The 20,240-nt window shown below is 44.2% G+C and overlaps 1 protein-coding gene across 4 annotated transcripts in view; it reads left to right on the forward strand.

The window, feature by feature from the left end:
- Window positions 1-3,008: 3,008 nt before the first annotated feature.
- LOC109870641 (uncharacterized) overlaps window positions 3,009-20,240 on the forward strand; it is a 49,794-nt gene continuing 32,562 nt past the window's right edge. For all 4 annotated transcript variants that reach the window (XM_031805954.1, XM_031805956.1, XM_031805957.1 and 1 more), the window contains exons 1-22: window positions 3,009-3,294; window positions 3,597-4,196; window positions 4,333-4,929; window positions 5,037-5,648; window positions 5,951-6,550; window positions 6,687-7,283; window positions 7,391-8,002; window positions 8,305-8,904; window positions 9,041-9,637; window positions 9,745-10,356; window positions 10,661-11,260; window positions 11,397-11,993; window positions 12,101-12,712; window positions 13,017-13,616; window positions 13,753-14,349; window positions 14,457-15,068; window positions 15,371-15,970; window positions 16,107-16,703; window positions 16,811-17,422; window positions 17,725-18,324; window positions 18,461-19,039; window positions 19,341-19,922. In XM_031805954.1, coding sequence (XP_031661814.1) covers window positions 3,024-3,294; window positions 3,597-4,196; window positions 4,333-4,929; window positions 5,037-5,648; window positions 5,951-6,550; window positions 6,687-7,283; window positions 7,391-8,002; window positions 8,305-8,904; window positions 9,041-9,637; window positions 9,745-10,356; window positions 10,661-11,260; window positions 11,397-11,993; window positions 12,101-12,712; window positions 13,017-13,616; window positions 13,753-14,349; window positions 14,457-15,068; window positions 15,371-15,970; window positions 16,107-16,703; window positions 16,811-17,422; window positions 17,725-18,324; window positions 18,461-19,039; window positions 19,341-19,922 — 12,886 coding nt within the window. In that variant the 5' untranslated portion in view covers window positions 3,009-3,023. The remainder of the gene's footprint in view (window positions 3,295-3,596; window positions 4,197-4,332; window positions 4,930-5,036; window positions 5,649-5,950; window positions 6,551-6,686; window positions 7,284-7,390; window positions 8,003-8,304; window positions 8,905-9,040; window positions 9,638-9,744; window positions 10,357-10,660; window positions 11,261-11,396; window positions 11,994-12,100; window positions 12,713-13,016; window positions 13,617-13,752; window positions 14,350-14,456; window positions 15,069-15,370; window positions 15,971-16,106; window positions 16,704-16,810; window positions 17,423-17,724; window positions 18,325-18,460; window positions 19,040-19,340; window positions 19,923-20,240) is intronic.

A 20,240-nucleotide genomic window follows, 5' to 3' on the forward strand; every position in this document is an offset into this window, starting at 1 on the left:
CTCATGAACCCAATTATGCTCTTTCCATTACTGATTTTGAAGACCCCACAATTCAGAAAGAATTGCTGTCATTGTTAACAGAAGCATCCCATCATCCAGAGCCAGCTGCTCCGACCATTCATTTTGGTAAGCTGTGGCCATTTGTATTTTGCTGTAGTGTCACGTGTTTTCTGCATTTTGGTAAATTATCTTATCTATGTTATTGCATGTCTTTTGAAGAAACCATATACTTGCGTCCAAGATATTTCATCTTTAGAGAATACGATTATTGAAATTTCAGTTGGACAATGGTTTTATGCTAGCAACGACCTTGATATCACTGCAGTTGCTTTCTGTGCACTCTGAAAAAAAGTGCCTTTCCTTTCCCTTTGCAACTTTTCTTTACCTTCATTTCAGAATCTGACAAAAAGGATGTTGTATTTCTCATTGATGGATCTGACAACTCTAAAACTGGTTTTGAGGGGATTCGTCGCTTTGCAGAGAAAGTAGTGGAGATTCTTAATGTGGAGGAAAATGGCGACCGGGTGGCCCTTGTTCAGTACAGTGGGAACGCCACACCCAATTTCTATCTGAATTCATACTCTTCTAGAAATGATGTGCTTAATTCAATAAAATCCATGAGGCACACAGTTGGAAGACCTCTCAACACTGGCACAGCCCTGCAGTTTGTAAGAGACACCGTATTTACAGCTTCAGCTGGAGGCAGACGTGCTGAGGGTGTGCCTCAATATCTATTTGTCTTCAGTGGTGGGAGATCTAGTGATGATGTAATGGGACCAGCACAGTCATTGAGAGGGGATGGAGTAAGAACATTTAGCATTGGAACAAAGAATGCTGATACGTTGGAGTTACAAATGATATCTTTTAAACCAGGAGACTCTTTTTCTGTTTCCAATTTTAACAACCTTGACAGCATACACTCTTCAGTGACAGCTGTAATAAATGGTGTTCAGGAAACACCTGAAATGTCAACTGTCATTGGTAAGATTATTAAGATAAAAGTTTATATCACTTAAGGCCTTTTAAAATCACAAATTCACAGACATTCACTGAGAATATATTCCAATCTTACTATTAGAGGGCAGCGTTGTCATACAATTGAATACAAAATTGTGATTTCAGTACAGATGTGCAGTATATATGGACCTGTTGGTTGTGCAATTATTATTTTTGCTCATTTCAGACAATTCCACTTTGTTGACATCAGATATCCAGAGGGTGGATGGGGTTGATGTTGTATTTCTACTTGATGGATCTGATGAGGTGCAAAAAGGTGTCCAATCAATCTGTGATTTCCTTGGCCAATTTGTTGAACATCTTGACATCGGCCCAGACAAAGCACAAGTTGCTATGATCCAGTACAGTAACAAACCTACCACTCATTTCCTATTGAACACGTACTCATCGAAGATTGATATCATGGCAGAAGTACGCAATATCAATCTTGAAGGAGGAAGGTCCCGCAACACTGGGGAAGCTCTTGATTATGTTAAAAACAATGTCTTTAATACCTCCTCAGGAAGTAGACGCCAAGAGGGCATCCCTCAGATACTGATACTGATAAGTGGGGGAAAATCACAAGATGATGTTCTGGTTCCATCTGAGAGTCTGAAGGCAGATGGAATAGTGCTTTTGACTGTTGCGGTCAAATATGCAGACGGAGCGGAGATGCAGAGCATTGCATACAGTCCTAATCATGCATATTTGCTAAGAGAGTTTTCGGACCTTTCTCTTGTTAGACAACAGTTGCTCTCAGCAGTTGTCTCTCATAAAGACACAGTAAGACCGGGCTTAGGTGAGTGAAAAAGAGTACAATTAATAAGCAATTTAATTGAAAATATCTATAAAAGAGAAGTTATATTTTTCAATCATTTTCAAAATATGTAGCTTATACTGTAGCTTGAAATGTGTATAATGTACCATGCACAATTAGCTGATTTAGTTCAATTTTCATCCTAGTTCAAGGCTCCAGTGTGAAAAGAGACATTGTTTTCCTCCTTGATGGATCTGATGATGTAAGGAGTAGATTTACAGATATACGAGAGTTTGTTGCGAAACTGGTGGAAAAGTTTGATGTAGACAAGGGAAAAGATCAAGTTGCTGTTCTGCAGTACAGCAACAGTGCAGCAGTGAACTTTAACCTGAATGCGTACAAGACAAGAGATGATGTGCTTTCAGCAGTCAGAAATCTGAGGCCAAAGGGTGGGAGGCCACTATATACTGGCACGGCCCTCCAGTTTGTGAAGGACAATGTCTTTACTAATAATGCTGCAAGTCGACGTCATGAGGGTGCTGAACAGATCCTAGTGCTTCTGACTGGTGGCAGATCTAGAGATTCTCCTCGAGGTCCTTCCAGGGCCCTCAAGACTTTGGGGGTTGTAACATTTGCTATTGGATCAAGGATGACCGATTTGGAAGAAATGCAATCAATATCATCTCTTCCAAATTATTCTTATTCAGTCCATGATTTTGCAAACCTTCAAAACATCCAGCAGAGTTTTGAGACAAATCTTGCTCAAGTAAGACCACAGGAGGTAACTAGAGTTGGTAAGAAAATATTACACTTTTATACTGGAAATGTTGATTTCCGACTAGAATTATTAATAAAGAACCAGATAGTTTATTGACATAACAGGTCATATGTTTTTACACATATTAATTTTGTTATTGTGTATTGGACAGTGGAAAGTGATGGAAGTAGGAGAGATATCGTGTTTCTTCTGGATGGATCAGATAACACCAGAACAGGATTCCCAGCTATTCAGGAGTTCCTCCACAAAATCATTGAAAATCTCAATGTGGAACAAAAGAATGACAGAGTGGCTGTGGTTCAGTTTAGTGACGGTGCAGTGGCAAACTTTTATTTGAATTCATTTCTGAGAAAGAATGACATGTTGAATTCTGTGAGGGGACTCTCACACAAAGGGGGAAGACCTCTTAATACTGGAGCAGCTCTTAAGTTTGTGAAAGAAAATGTATTCACAAGATCCTCTGGGAGTAGACAATTGGACGGTGTGAAACAAATGCTGATTCTCCTCAGTAGTGGACGGTCAAGAGACAATGTGGATGCACCAGCCTCTGCTCTCAAGGAGCTCGGGGTGTTAGTTTTTGTAATTGGAACAAGGAGCTCTAACAGCAGAGAATTACAGAAGATATCCTATGACCCCAGTTATGCTCTCTCCGTGTCTGAATTCACTGACCTCCCCAACATCCAACAGCAGCTTCTTTCTGCCATGAACACTGCCGTTATACAGGACACAACCATGACACCAACACTAATACCAACAATACTAGGTAAGAAAAATATGGTTTTGATCTGTTCCATTTCCTCTTTTACATTAGGATAGAGTAGTTGATAGCTTAGAACACTTGTGCAGATTCCCCTGAGGCCTTTCATGTGGTTTCATTTCATACCTCTGTACCAATGTTCCCTATGATATAACTCAGGGCAATGCACCAATTGTCACTTTCTTTGAATAGTTGTTTGTGATAAGTGAAAGGGATGACTTTCATGTGACAGAAGCAGCTTTGTCCTGTTTTCCCTTACCTATGCCACATGTAATATGACTCTTTATTTGAACCTTCACATTCCCTAGTTGAGAGTCAGGCTCCCAGGAGGGATGTTGTGTTCTTGCTGGATGGATCTGATGGCACTAGGAGTGGATTCCCAGCCATGCGTGACTTTGTTCAAAGAGTGGTGGAGACACTCAGTATGGATGAGAACAAAGATCGCATTGCGGTGGTCCAGTACAGTAGAGATCCAGCCGCCCAATTCTATCTGAACACATACACAACAAAGGGAGAGATTCTCAACACTGTAAGAGGTCTGAGACACAAAGGCGGGAGACCTCTCAACACTGGAGCAGCTCTCCAGTACGTGAGGGACAATGTCTTTACTGCCTCCTCCGGAAGCAGACGCTTGGAAGGCGTTCCACAGCTACTGATTCTGTTGAGTGGTGGAAGGTCCGTTGACAATGTTGACACGCCAGCCTCTGCTCTGAAGGAGCTTGGGGTTTTGGTCTTTGGAATTGGAACAAGGAGCTCTGATAGCAGAGAATTGCAGAGGATATCACATGATCCCAGTTACGCTCTGTCTGTCTCAGACTTTACTGACCTTCCGAGCATCCAGCAGCAACTTCTGTCCTCGGTGGAGGCAGTGGTTATTGATGTTACTCCAGAATCACCAACAGTTTTAGGTATGTGTTACCACTGTGAATTACGAGTCAGGATGTGTTAGCAAAATGGCCGCAGAGTCTTGGAAACGACTATATAATTTGGCCAAAAACACCACATTTGATCAGTTTGATTGACATAATCTATTTATTTTCTCAGTTGATCATGACACCGCCAGAAAGGATGTGGTATTCCTTCTGGATGGTTCTGATGGCACAAGGAATGGATTCCCAGCAATGCGTGACTTTGTTCAAAGAGTAGTAGAGAAACTCAATGTGGGAGGAGACAAAGACCGCGTTTCTGTGGTCCAGTACGGTAGAGATCAAGAAGTTCATTTCTATCTGAACACATACACCACGAATGGCGACATTCTTGACATCGTCAGAGGTCTGAGGCACAGAGGAGGTAGACCCCTCAACACTGGGGCAGCCCTCCAGTATGTAAGGGACAATGTCTTTACTGCCTCCTCAGGAAGCAGAAGACAAGAGGGTGTCCCTCAGATGCTGATACTGCTGAGTGGCGGCAGGTCCAATGATAACGTTGATATACCTGTTTCTGCCCTCAAAGAGAGCGGAGTCTTGATCTTTGGCATTGGAAACATAAATTCTAGCAAAGAGGTTCAAAGGATTGCCTCTGACCCCAGTTTTTCCCAGTCTGTTTCTGAATTCTCAGATCTACCCAGCGTCCAGGATAAGTTTTTCTCCTCACTCATTACTGTGCACGTTGGCGCCACACCCATTTCGCCAACAGTCATAGGTAAGACCGGATGCATTATCTTGGAAAACTAAAGCAACAAACACATATTTCAGGTTTGATGAAGCAATGTTGACATACATTTTCTGTTTTGTTTCTGATACTGTTAGTGGACCTAAGCATCGCCAGAAAGGATGTAGTATTCTTGCTGGATGGTTCTGATGGCACTAGGAATGGCTTCCCAGAAATGCGTGACTTTGTTCAAAGAGTAGTGGAGAAACTCACTGTAGGGGAGAACAGAGATCGAGTCTCTGTGGTACAGTATAGCAGAGAACCAGAGGTCCACTTCTATCTGAACACTTACACAAGAAAAGAAGAAGTTGTTGACACCGTAAGAGGGCTGAAGCACAAAGGAGGGAGACCCCTCAACACTGGAGCAGCTCTCCAGTATGTCAGGGACTACGTCTTTGCTGCCTCCTCTGGAAGTAGGCGCCTTGAAAGTGTTCCACAGATTCTGGTACTGCTAAATGGTGGAAGGTCCTTTGACAATGTAGATAAACCCGCTTCTGCTCTCAAGGAGCTTGGTGTCTTGGTGTTTGGAATTGGAACAAGGAGCTCTGATAGCAGAGAGTTACAGAAGATATCCTATGACCCCAGTTATGCTCTCTCCGTGTCTGAATTCACTGACCTCCCCAACATCCAACAGCAGCTTCTTTCTGCCATGAACACTGCCGTTATACAGGACACAACCATGACACCAACACTAATACCAACAATACTAGGTAAGAAAAATATGGTTTTGATCTGTTCCATTTCCTCTTTTACATTAGGATAGAGTAGTTGATAGCTTAGAACACTTGTGTAGATTCCCCTGAGGCCTTTCATGTGGTTTCATTTCATACCTCTGTACCAATGTTCCCTATGATATAACTCAGGGCAATGCACCAATTGTCACTTTCTTTGAATAGTTGTTTGTGATAAGTGAAAGGGATGACTTTCATGTGACAGAAGCAGCTTTGTCCTGTTTTCCATTACCTATGCCACATGTAATATGACTCTTTATTTGAACCTTCACATTCCCTAGTTGAGAGTCAGGCTCCCAGGAGGGATGTTGTGTTCTTGCTGGATGGATCTGATGGCACTAGGAGTGGATTCCCAGCCATGCGTGACTTTGTTCAAAGAGTGGTGGAGACACTCAGTGTGGATGAGAACAAAGATCGCGTTGCGGTGGTCCAGTACAGTAGAGATCCAGCCGCCCAATTCTATCTGAACACATACACAACAAAGGGAGAGATTCTCAACACTGTAAGAGGTCTGAGACACAAAGGCGGGAGACCTCTCAACACTGGAGCAGCTCTCCAGTACGTGAGGGACAATGTCTTTACTGCCTCCTCCGGAAGCAGACGCTTGGAAGGCGTTCCACAGCTACTGATTCTGTTGAGTGGTGGAAGGTCCGTTGACAATGTTGACACGCCAGCCTCTGCTCTGAAGGAGCTTGGGGTTTTGGTCTTTGGAATTGGAACAAGGAGCTCTGATAGCAGAGAATTGCAGAGGATATCACATGATCCCAGTTACGCTCTGTCTGTCTCAGACTTTACTGACCTTCCGAGCATCCAGCAGCAACTTCTGTCCTCGGTGGAGGCAGTGGTTATTGATGTTACTCCAGAATCACCAACAGTTTTAGGTATGTGTTACCACTGTGAATTACGAGTCAGGATGTGTTAGCAAAATGGCCGCAGAGTCTTGGAAACGACTATATAATTTGGCCAAAAACACCACATTTGATCAGTTTGATTGACATAATCTATTTATTTTCTCAGTTGATCATGACACCGCCAGAAAGGATGTGGTATTCCTTCTGGATGGTTCTGATGGCACAAGGAATGGATTCCCAGCAATGCGTGACTTTGTTCAAAGAGTAGTAGAGAAACTCAATGTGGGAGGAGACAAAGACCGCGTTTCTGTGGTCCAGTACGGTAGAGATCAAGAAGTTCATTTCTATCTGAACACATACACCACGAATGGCGACATTCTTGACATCGTCAGAGGTCTGAGGCACAGAGGAGGTAGACCCCTCAACACTGGGGCAGCCCTCCAGTATGTAAGGGACAATGTCTTTACTGCCTCCTCAGGAAGCAGAAGACAAGAGGGTGTCCCTCAGATGCTGATACTGCTGAGTGGCGGCAGGTCCAATGATAACGTTGATATACCTGTTTCTGCCCTCAAAGAGAGCGGAGTCTTGATCTTTGGCATTGGAAACAGAAATTCTAGCAAAGAGGTTCAAAGGATTGCCTCTGACCCCAGTTTTTCCCAGTCTGTTTCTGAATTCTCAGATCTACCCAGCGTCCAGGATAAGTTTTTCTCCTCACTCATTACTGTGCACGTTGGCGCCACACCCATTTCGCCAACAGTCATAGGTAAGACCGGATGCATTATCTTGGAAAACTAAAGCAACAAACACATATTTCAGGTTTGATGAAGCAATGTTGACATACATTTTCTGTTTTGTTTCTGATACTGTTAGTGGACCTAAGCATCGCCAGAAAGGATGTAGTATTCTTGCTGGATGGTTCTGATGGCACTAGGAATGGCTTCCCAGAAATGCGTGACTTTGTTCAAAGAGTAGTGGAGAAACTCACTGTAGGGGAGAACAGAGATCGAGTCTCTGTGGTACAGTATAGCAGAGAACCAGAGGTCCACTTCTATCTGAACACTTACACAAGAAAAGAAGAAGTTGTTGACACCGTAAGAGGGCTGAAGCACAAAGGAGGGAGACCCCTCAACACTGGAGCAGCTCTCCAGTATGTCAGGGACTACGTCTTTGCTGCCTCCTCTGGAAGTAGGCGCCTTGAAAGTGTTCCACAGATTCTGGTACTGCTAAATGGTGGAAGGTCCTTTGACAATGTAGATAAACCCGCTTCTGCTCTCAAGGAGCTTGGTGTCTTGGTGTTTGGAATTGGAACAAGGAGCTCTGATAGCAGAGAGTTACAGAAGATATCCTATGACCCCAGTTATGCTCTCTCCGTGTCTGAATTCACTGACCTCCCCAACATCCAACAGCAGCTTCTTTCTGCCATGAACACTGCCGTTATACAGGACACAACCATGACACCAACACTAATACCAACAATACTAGGTAAGAAAAATATGGTTTTGATCTGTTCCATTTCCTCTTTTACATTAGGATAGAGTAGTTGATAGCTTAGAACACTTGTGTAGATTCCCCTGAGGCCTTTCATGTGGTTTCATTTCATACCTCTGTACCAATGTTCCCTATGATATAACTCAGGGCAATGCACCAATTGTCACTTTCTTTGAATAGTTGTTTGTGATAAGTGAAAGGGATGACTTTCATGTGACAGAAGCAGCTTTGTCCTGTTTTCCCTTACCTATGCCACATGTAATATGACTCTTTATTTGAACCTTCACATTCCCTAGTTGAGAGTCAGGCTCCCAGGAGGGATGTTGTGTTCTTGCTGGATGGATCTGATGGCACTAGGAGTGGATTCCCAGCCATGCGTGACTTTGTTCAAAGAGTGGTGGAGACACTCAGTGTGGATGAGAACAAAGATCGCGTTGCGGTGGTCCAGTACAGTAGAGATCCAGCCGCCCAATTCTATCTGAACACATACACAACAAAGGGAGAGATTCTCAACACTGTAAGAGGTCTGAGACACAAAGGCGGGAGACCTCTCAACACTGGAGCAGCTCTCCAGTACGTGAGGGACAATGTCTTTACTGCCTCCTCCGGAAGCAGACGCTTGGAAGGCGTTCCACAGCTACTGATTCTGTTGAGTGGTGGAAGGTCCGTTGACAATGTTGACACGCCAGCCTCTGCTCTGAAGGAGCTTGGGGTTTTGGTCTTTGGAATTGGAACAAGGAGCTCTGATAGCAGAGAATTGCAGAGGATATCACATGATCCCAGTTACGCTCTGTCTGTCTCAGACTTTACTGACCTTCCGAGCATCCAGCAGCAACTTCTGTCCTCGGTGGAGGCAGTGGTTATTGATGTTACTCCAGAATCACCAACAGTTTTAGGTATGTGTTATCACTGTGAATTACGAGTCAGGATGTGTTAGCAAAATGGCCGCAGAGTCTTGGAAACGACTATATAATTTGGCCAAAAACACCACATTTGATCAGTTTGATTGACATAATCTATTTATTTTCTCAGTTGATCATGACACCGCCAGAAAGGATGTGGTATTCCTTCTGGATGGTTCTGATGGCACAAGGAATGGATTCCCAGCAATGCGTGACTTTGTTCAAAGAGTAGTAGAGAAACTCAATGTGGGAGGAGACAAAGACCGCGTTTCTGTGGTCCAGTACGGTAGAGATCAAGAAGTTCATTTCTATCTGAACACATACACCACGAATGGCGACATTCTTGACATCGTCAGAGGTCTGAGGCACAGAGGAGGTAGACCCCTCAACACTGGGGCAGCCCTCCAGTATGTAAGGGACAATGTCTTTACTGCCTCCTCAGGAAGCAGAAGACAAGAGGGTGTCCCTCAGATGCTGATACTGCTGAGTGGCGGCAGGTCCAATGATAACGTTGATATACCTGTTTCTGCCCTCAAAGAGAGCGGAGTCTTGATCTTTGGCATTGGAAACAGAAATTCTAGCAAAGAGGTTCAAAGGATTGCCTCTGACCCCAGTTTTTCCCAGTCTGTTTCTGAATTCTCAGATCTACCCAGCGTCCAGGATAAGTTTTTCTCCTCACTCATTACTGTGCACGTTGGCGCCACACCCATTTCGCCAACAGTCATAGGTAAGACCGGATGCATTATCTTGGAAAACTAAAGCAACAAACACATATTTCAGGTTTGATGAAGCAATGTTGACATACATTTTCTGTTTTGTTTCTGATACTGTTAGTGGACCTAAGCATCGCCAGAAAGGATGTAGTATTCTTGCTGGATGGTTCTGATGGCACTAGGAATGGCTTCCCAGAAATGCGTGACTTTGTTCAAAGAGTAGTGGAGAAACTCACTGTAGGGGAGAACAGAGATCGAGTCTCTGTGGTACAGTATAGCAGAGAACCAGAGGTCCACTTCTATCTGAACACTTACACAAGAAAAGAAGAAGTTGTTGACACCGTAAGAGGGCTGAAGCACAAAGGAGGGAGACCCCTCAACACTGGAGCAGCTCTCCAGTATGTCAGGGACTACGTCTTTGCTGCCTCCTCTGGAAGTAGGCGCCTTGAAAGTGTTCCACAGATTCTGGTACTGCTAAATGGTGGAAGGTCCTTTGACAATGTAGATAAACCCGCTTCTGCTCTCAAGGAGCTTGGTGTCTTGGTGTTTGGAATTGGAACAAGGAGCTCTGATAGCAGAGAGTTACAGAAGATATCCTATGACCCCAGTTATGCTCTCTCCGTGTCTGAATTCACTGACCTCCCCAACATCCAACAGCAGCTTCTTTCTGCCATGAACACTGCCGTTATACAGGACACAGCCATGACACCAACACTAATACCAACAATACTAGGTAAGAAAAATATGGTTTTGATCTGTTCCATTTCCTCTTTTACATTAGGATAGAGTAGTTGATAGCTTAGAACACTTGTGTAGATTCCCCTGAGGCCTTTCATGTGGTTTCATTTCATACCTCTGTACCAATGTTCCCTATGATAAAACTCAGGGCAATGCACCAATTGTCACTTTCTTTGAATAGTTGTTTGTGATAAGTGAAAGGGATGACTTTCATGTGACAGAAGCAGCTTTGTCCTGTTTTTTACCTTACCTATGCCACATGTAATATGACTCTTTATTTGAACCTTCACATTCCCTAGTTGAGAGTCAGGCTCCCAGGAGGGATGTTGTGTTCTTGCTGGATGGATCTGATGGCACTAGGAGTGGATTCCCAGCCATGCGTGACTTTGTTCAAAGAGTGGTGGAGACACTCAGTGTGGATGAGAACAAAGATCGCGTTGCGGTGGTCCAGTACAGTAGAGATCCAGCCGCCCAATTCTATCTGAACACATACACAACAAAGGGAGAGATTCTCAACACTGTAAGAGGTCTGAGACACAAAGGCGGGAGACCTCTCAACACTGGAGCAGCTCTCCAGTACGTGAGGGACAATGTCTTTACTGCCTCCTCCGGAAGCAGACGCTTGGAAGGCGTTCCACAGCTACTGATTCTGTTGAGTGGTGGAAGGTCCGTTGACAATGTTGACACGCCAGCCTCTGCTCTGAAGGAGCTTGGGGTTTTGGTCTTTGGAATTGGAACAAGGAGCTCTGATAGCAGAGAATTGCAGAGGATATCACATGATCCCAGTTACGCTCTGTCTGTCTCAGACTTTACTGACCTTCCGAGCATCCAGCAGCAACTTCTGTCCTCGGTGGAGGCAGTGGTTATTGATGTTACTCCAGAATCACCAACAGTTTTAGGTATGTGTTATCACTGTGAATTAAGAGTCAGGATGTGTTTGCAAAATGGCCGCAGAGTCTTAGAAACGACTATATCATTTGGCCAAAAACACCACATTTGATCAGTTTGATTGACATAATCTATTTATTTTCTCAGTTGATCATGACACCACCAGAAAGGATGTGGTATTCCTTCTGGATGGTTCTGATGGCACAAGGAATGGATTCCCAGCAATGCGTGATTTTGTTCAGAGAGTAGTAGAGAAACTCAATGTGGGAGGAGACAAAGACCGCGTTTCTGTAGTCCAGTACGGTAGAGATCAAGAAGTTCATTTCTATCTGAACACATACACCACGAAGGACGACATTCTTGACATCGTCAGAGGTCTGAGGCACAGAAGAGGTAGACCCCTCAACACTGGGGCAGCCCTCCAGTATGTAAGGGACAACGTCTTTACTGCCTCCTCAGGAAGCAGAAGACAAGAGGGTGTCCCTCAGATGCTGATACTGCTGAGTGGCGGCAGGTCCAATGATAACGTTGATATACCTGTTTCTGCCCTCAAAGAGAGCGGAGTCTTGATCTTTGGCATTGGAAACAGAAATTCTAGCAAAGAGGTTCAAAGGATTGCCTCTGACCCCAGTTTTTCCCAGTCTGTTTCTGAATTCTCAGATCTACCCAGCGTCCAGGATAAGTTTTTCTCCTCACTCATTACTGTGCACGTTGGCGCCACACCCATGTCGCCAACAGTCATAGGTAAGACCGGATGCATTATCTTGGAAAACTAAAGCAACAAACACATATTTCAGGTTTGATGAAGCAATGTTGACATACGTTTTCTGTTTTGTTTCTGATACTCTTAGTGGACCTAAGCATCGCCAGAAAGGATGTAGTATTCTTGCTGGATGGTTCTGATGGCACTAGGAATGGCTTCCCAGAAATGCGTGACTTTGTTCAAAGAGTAGTGGAGAAACTCACTGTAGGGGAGAACAGAGATCGAGTCTCTGTGGTACAGTATAGCAGAGAACCAGAGGTCCACTTCTATCTGAACACTTACACAAGAAAAGAAGAAGTTGTTGACACCGTAAGAGGGCTGAAGCACAAAGGAGGGAGACCCCTCAACACTGGAGCAGCTCTCCAGTATGTCAGGGACTACGTCTTTGCTGCCTCCTCTGGAAGTAGGCGCCTTGAAAGTGTTCCACAGATTCTGGTACTGCTAAATGGTGGAAGGTCCTTTGACAATGTAGATAAACCCGCTTCTGCTCTCAAGGAGCTTGGTGTCTTGGTGTTTGGAATTGGAACAAGGAGCTCTGATAGCAGAGAGTTACAGAAGATATCCTATGACCCCAGTTATGCTCTCTCCGTGTCTGAATTCACTGACCTCCCCAACATCCAACAGCAGCTTCTTTCTGCCATGAACACTGCCGTTATACAGGACACAGCCATGACACCAACACTAATACCAACAATACTAGGTAAGAAAAATATGGTTTTGATCTGTTCCATTTCCTCTTTTACATTAGGATAGAGTAGTTGATAGCTTAGAACACTTGTGTAGATTCCCCTGAGGCCTTTCATGTGGTTTCATTTCATACCTCTGTACCAATGTTCCCTATGATAAAACTCAGGGCAATGCACCAATTGTCACTTTCTTTGAATAGTTGTTTGTGATAAGTGAAAGGGATGACTTTCATGTGACAGAAGCAGCTTTGTCCTGTTTTTTACCTTACCTATGCCACATGTAATATGACTCTTTATTTGAACCTTCACATTCCCTAGTTGAGAGTCAGGCTCCCAGGAGGGATGTTGTGTTCTTGCTGGATGGATCTGATGGCACTAGGAGTGGATTCCCAGCCATGCGTGACTTTGTTCAAAGAGTGGTGGAGACACTCAGTGTGGATGAGAACAAAGATCGCGTTGCGGTGGTCCAGTACAGTAGAGATCCAGCCGCCCAATTCTATCTGAACACATACACAACAAAGGGAGAGATTCTCAACACTGTAAGAGGTCTGAGACACAAAGGCGGGAGACCTCTCAACACTGGAGCAGCTCTCCAGTACGTGAGGGACAATGTCTTTACTGCCTCCTCCGGAAGCAGACGCTTGGAAGGCGTTCCACAGCTACTGATTCTGTTGAGTGGTGGAAGGTCCGTTGACAATGTTGACACGCCAGCCTCTGCTCTGAAGGAGCTTGGGGTTTTGGTCTTTGGAATTGGAACAAGGAGCTCTGATAGCAGAGAATTGCAGAGGATATCACATGATCCCAGTTACGCTCTGTCTGTCTCAGACTTTACTGACCTTCCGAGCATCCAGCAGCAACTTCTGTCCTCGGTGGAGGCAGTGGTTATTGATGTTACTCCAGAATCACCAACAGTTTTAGGTATGTGTTATCACTGTGAATTAAGAGTCAGGATGTGTTTGCAAAATGGCCGCAGAGTCTTAGAAACGACTATATCATTTGGCCAAAAACACCACATTTGATCAGTTTGATTGACATAATCTATTTATTTTCTCAGTTGATCATGACACCACCAGAAAGGATGTGGTATTCCTTCTGGATGGTTCTGATGGCACAAGGAATGGATTCCCAGCAATGCGTGATTTTGTTCAGAGAGTAGTAGAGAAACTCAATGTGGGAGGAGACAAAGACCGCGTTTCTGTAGTCCAGTACGGTAGAGATCAAGAAGTTCATTTCTATCTGAACACATACACCACGAAGGACGACATTCTTGACATCGTCAGAGGTCTGAGGCACAGAAGAGGTAGACCCCTCAACACTGGGGCAGCCCTCCAGTATGTAAGGGACAACGTCTTTACTGCCTCCTCAGGAAGCAGAAGACAAGAGGGTGTCCCTCAGATGCTGATACTGCTGAGTGGCGGCAGGTCCAATGATAACGTTGATATACCTGTTTCTGCCCTCAAAGAGAGCGGAGTCTTGATCTTTGGCATTGGAAACAGAAATTCTAGCAAAGAGGTTCAAAGGATTGCCTCTGACCCCAGTTTTTCCCAGTCTGTTTCTGAATTCTCAGATCTACCCAGCGTCCAGGATAAGTTTTTCTCCTCACTCATTACTGTGCACGTTGGCGCCACACCCATTTCGCCAACAGTCATAGGTAAGACCGGATGCATTATCTTGGAAAACTAAAGCAACAAACACATATTTCAGGTTTGATGAAGCAATGTTGACATACGTTTTCTGTTTTGTTTCTGATACTCTTAGTGGACCTAAGCATCGCCAGAAAGGATGTAGTATTCTTGCTGGATGGTTCTGATGGCACTAGGAATGGCTTCCCAGAAATGCGTGACTTTGTTCAAAGAGTAGTGGAGAAACTCACTGTAGGGGAGAACAGAGATCGAGTCTCTGTGGTACAGTATAGCAGAGAACCAGAGGTCCACTTCTATCTGAACACTTACACAAGAAAAGAAGAAGTTGTTGACACCGTAAGAGGGCTGAAGCACAAAGGAGGGAGACCCCTCAACACTGGAGCAGCTCTCCAGTATGTCAGGGACTACGTCTTTGCTGCCTCCTCTGGAAGTAGGCGCCTTGAAAGTGTTCCACAGATTCTGGTACTGCTAAATGGTGGAAGGTCCTTTGACAATGTAGATAAACCCGCTTCTGCTCTCAAGGAGCTTGGTGTCTTGGTGTTTGGAATTGGAACAAGGAGCTCTGATAGCAGAGAGTTACAGAAGATATCCTATGACCCCAGTTATGCTCTCTCCGTGTCTGAATTCACTGACCTCCCCAACATCCAACAGCAGCTTCTTTCTGCCATGAACACTGCCGTTATACAGGACACAGCCATGACACCAACACTAATACCAACAATACTAGGTAAGAAAAATATGGTTTTGATCTGTTCCATTTCCTCTTTTACATTAGGATAGAGTAGTTGATAGCTTAGAACACTTGTGTAGATTCCCCTGAGGCCTTTCATGTGGTTTCATTTCATACCTCTGTACCAATGTTCCCTATGATATAACTCAGGGCAATGCACCAATTGTCACTTTCTTTGAATAGTTGTTTGTGATAAGTGAAAGGGATGACTTTCATGTGACAGAAGCAGCTTTGTCCTGTTTTCCCTTACCTATGCCACATGTAATATGACTCTTTATTTGAACCTTCACATTCCCTAGTTGAGAGTCAGGCTCCCAGGAGGGATGTTGTGTTCTTGCTGGATGGATCTGATGGCACTAGGAGTGGATTCCCAGCCATGCGTGACTTTGTTCAAAGAGTGGTGGAGACACTCAGTGTGGATGAGAACAAAGATCGCGTTGCGGTGGTCCAGTACAGTAGAGATCCAGCCGCCCAATTCTATCTGAACACATACACAACAAAGGGAGAGATTCTCAACACTGTAAGAGGTCTGAGACACAAAGGCGGGAGACCTCTCAACACTGGAGCAGCTCTCCAGTACGTGAGGGACAATGTCTTTACTGCCTCCTCCGGAAGCAGACGCTTGGAAGGCGTTCCACAGCTACTGATTCTGTTGAGTGGTGGAAGGTCCGTTGACAATGTTGACACGCCAGCCTCTGCTCTGAAGGAGCTTGGGGTTTTGGTCTTTGGAATTGGAACAAGGAGCTCTGATAGCAGAGAATTGCAGAGGATATCACATGATCCCAGTTACGCTCTGTCTGTCTCAGACTTTACTGACCTTCCGAGCATCCAGCAGCAACTTCTGTCCTCGGTGGAGGCAGTGGTTATTGATGTTACTCCAGAATCACCAACAGTTTTAGGTATGTGTTATCACTGTGAATTAAGAGTCAGGATGTGTTAGCAAAATGGCCGCAGAGTCTTAGAAACGACTATATCATTTGGCCAAAAACACCACATTTGATCAGTTTGATTGACATAATCTATTTATTTTCTCAGTTGATCATGACACCGCCAGAAAGGATGTGGTATTCCTTCTGGATGGTTCTGATGGCACAAGGAATGGATTCCCAGCAATGCGTGATTTTGTTCAGAGAGTAGTAGAGAAACTCAATGTGGGAGGAGACAAAGACCGCGTTTCTGTAGTCCAGTACGGTAGAGATCAAGAAGTTCATTTCTATCTGAACACATACACCACGAAGGGCGACATTCTTGACATCGTCAGAGGTCTGAGGCACAGAAGAGGTAGACCCCTCAACACTGGGGCAGCCCTCCAGTATGTAAGGGACAACGTCTTTACTGCTTCCTCAGGAAGCAGAAGACAAGAGGGTGTCCCTCAGATGCTGATACTGCTGAGTGGCGGGAGGTCCAATGATAACGTTGATATACCTGTTTCTGCCCTCAAAGAGAGCGGAGTCTTGATCTTTGGCATTGGAAACAGAAATTCTAGCAAAGAGGTTCAAAGGATTGCCTCTGACCCCAGTTTTTCCCAGTCTGTTTCTGAATTCTCGGATCTACCCAGCGTCCAGGATAAGTTTTTCTCCTCACTCATTACTGTGCACGTTGGCGCCACACCCATTTCGCCAACAGTCATAGGTAAGACCAGATGCATTATCTTGGAAAACTAAAGCAACAAACACATATTTCAGGTTTGATGAAGCAATGTTGACATACGTTTTCTGTTTTGTTTCTGATACTCTTAGTGGACCTAAGCATCGCCAGAAAGGATGTAGTGTTCTTGCTGGATGGTTCTGATGGCACTAGGAATGGCTTCCCAGAAATGCGTGACTTTGTTCAAAGAGTAGTGGAGAAACTCACTGTAGGGGAGAACAGAGATCGAGTCTCTGTAGTACAGTATAGCAGAGAACCAGAGGTCCACTTCTATCTGAACACTTACACAAGAAAAGAAGAGGTTGTTGACACCGTAAGAGGGCTGAAGCACAAAGGAGGGAGACCCCTCAACACTGGAGCAGCTCTCCAGTATGTCAGGGACTACGTCTTTGCTGCCTCCTCTGGAAGTAGGCGCCTTGAAAGTGTTCCACAGATTCTGGTACTGCTAAATGGTGGAAGGTCCTTTGACAATGTAGATAAACCCGCTTCTGCTCTCAAGGAGCTTGGTGTCTTGGTGTTTGGAATTGGAACAAGGAGCTCTGATAGCAGAGAGTTACAGAAGATATCCTATGACCCCAGTTATGCTCTCTCCGTGTCTGAATTCACTGACCTCCCCAACATCCAACAGCAGCTTCTTTCTGCCATGAACACTGCCGTTATACAGGACACAACCATGACACCAACACTAATACCAACAATACTAGGTAAGAAAAATATGGTTTTGATCTGTTCCATTTCCTCTTTTACATTAGGATAGAGTAGTTGATAGCTTAGAACACTTGTGTAGATTCCCCTGAGGCCTTTCATGTGGTTTCATTTCATACCTCTGTACCAATGTTCCCTATAATATAACTCAGGGCAATGCACCAATTGTCACTTTCTTTGAATAGTTGTTTGTGATAAGTGAAAGGGATGACTTTCATGTGACAGAAGCAGCTTTGTCCTATTTTCCCTTACCTATGCCACATGTAATATGACTCTTTATTTGAACCTTCACATTCCCTAGTTGAGAGTCAGGCTCCCAGGAGGGATGTTGTGTTCTTGCTGGATGGATCTGATGGCACTAGGAGTGGATTCCCAGCCATGCGTGACTTTGTTCAAAGAGTGGTGGAGACACTCAGTGTGGATGAGAACAAAGATCGCGTTGCGGTGGTCCAGTACAGTAGAGATCCAGCCGCCCAATTCTATCTGAACACATACACAACAAAGGGAGAGATTCTCAACACTGTAAGAGGTCTGAGACACAAAGGCGGGAGACCTCTCAACACTGGAGCAGCTCTCCAGTACGTGAGGGACAATGTCTTTACTGCCTCCTCCGGAAGCAGACGCTTGGAAGGCGTTCCACAGCTACTGATTCTGTTGAGTGGTGGAAGGTCCATTGACAATGTTGACACGCCAGCCTCTGCTCTGAAGGAGCTTGGGGTTTTGGTCTTTGGAATTGGAACAAGGAGCTCTGATAGCAGAGAATTGCAGAGGATATCACATGATCCCAGTTACGCTCTGTCTGTCTCAGACTTTACTGACCTTCCGAGCATCCAGCAGCAACTTCTGTCATCGGTGGAGGCAGTGGTTATTGATGTTACTCCAGAATCACCAACAGTTTTAGGTATGTGTTATCACTGTGAATTAAGAGTCAGGATGTGTTAGCAAAATGGCCGCAGAGTCTTAGAAACGCCTATATCATTTGGCCAAAAACACCACATTTGATCAGTTTGATTGACATAATCTATTTATTTTCTCAGTTGATCATGACACCGCCAGAAAGGATGTGGTATTCCTTCTGGATGGTTCTGATGGCACAAGGAATGGATTCCCAGCAATGCGTGATTTTGTTCAGAGAGTAGTAGAGAAACTCAATGTGGAAGGAGACAAAGACCGCGTTTCTGTGGTCCAGTACGGTAGAGATCAAGAAGTTCATTTCTATCTGAACACATACACCACGAAGGGCGACATTCTTGACATCGTCAGAGGTCTGAGGCACAGAGGAGGTAGACCCCTCAACACTGGGGCAGCCCTCCAGTATGTAAGGGACAACGTCTTTACTGACTCCTCAGGAAGCAGAAGCCAAGAGGGTGTCCCTCAGATGCTGATACTGCTGAGTGGCGGGAGGTCCAATGATAATGTTGATACACCAGCCTCTGCTCTGAAAAAAATAGGAGTTATGATATTCAGTGTTGGATCTCGAGCCTCAGACATTAATGAGTTACAACGCATTTCCTTGGATCCAAGTTATGCTCTTTCAGTGTCTGAGTTCAGTGAACTTCCAAACATCCAAGAGCAGCTACTCACAAGAGTGGAAACTTTCAATATTAGTCTTATGGGTAAGATTCATTAAATGAATGAACATGAAGCCAAATTCATAGTTGCAATATTAATAGTTCTGGAAAATATACCAAATGTATTTTTCTGAAATAATAATCTAGGGAATCTGTTTAAAATGGTCAAAATTCACTGCATATATTAAACTATTAATACCTCACACTGCTATTTTTTGTTTTTAAAATCTTTAGTTTAAGATCATAATTGCTATTCATAAATATTTTATTATCTCGTATATCAAGGTTTGTTTCATTAGGCACAAATGTAATCCTTAGAAATAACTTCTTTATTCATGTTTACTAGGAGAAACTATGATGGGACATAGAGATGTTGTATTTCTTCTGGATGGTTCTGATGGCACAAGGAATGGATTCCCAGCAATGCGTGATTTTGTACTCAAAGTAGTGGAGAATCTCAATGTGGGAGGAAACAAAGACCGCATTTCCGTGGTTCAGTATAGTAGAAATCAAGAGGTACATTTCTATCTGAACACATACACCAAAAAGGAGGACATTCTTGACAGCATAAGACATCTGAGGCACAAAGGCGGTAGACCCCTCAACACAGGGGCAGCACTCCAGTTCGTTAAAGACCACATCTTTAAAGACACCTCTGGAAGCAGACGTTATGAAGGTGTCCCTCAGATATTGATTTTGCTGAGTGGTGGACAGTCAAATGATGCTGTTAGCCAAGCTGCCTTTGATATGAAAGGTCAAGGAATTCAGAGTGTTGGCATTGCCATCAGACAGGCCGACACTAGAGAAATGCAGTCAATTACGTCTGATCCACAGCTCATCCTTGTGGCACGAGACTTTTCAGATCTGTCAGCAATGCATCTGGAGCTTTTATCATCAATTGCTCAGGCTTCCAGTCCTGGTTTGATAGGTAAAACTTTTTTTTGTTCTCTCAGTCTATTTAACCAGTTGATTGCTCTGTGATGTTAAAATCTGTTAGATCTACTGGTATAGTCATCTACTCTTTCCTAGCAAGATGTTTGCTACATTCTACAAAATAATGCGTTGAAATATTTTAACAGTTTTAGAAGTATTGAAGCTGCTCATTCATTAAAGTGTCATCAATGAAAATGGGTGACCATGGATTGATAGCATCCTCACCTCATTTGTCAAATCCTACAACATCTTGATTAACCCTTCTTTCATACTGCTCTCTCATTCATTTTTGCTTCTACATTTTTCTTTTAAA

The sequence above is a fragment of the Oncorhynchus kisutch genome, linkage group LG26 (genome assembly GCF_002021735.2).
Source record: "Oncorhynchus kisutch isolate 150728-3 linkage group LG26, Okis_V2, whole genome shotgun sequence".
Taxonomy (NCBI): domain Eukaryota; kingdom Metazoa; phylum Chordata; class Actinopteri; order Salmoniformes; family Salmonidae; genus Oncorhynchus; species Oncorhynchus kisutch.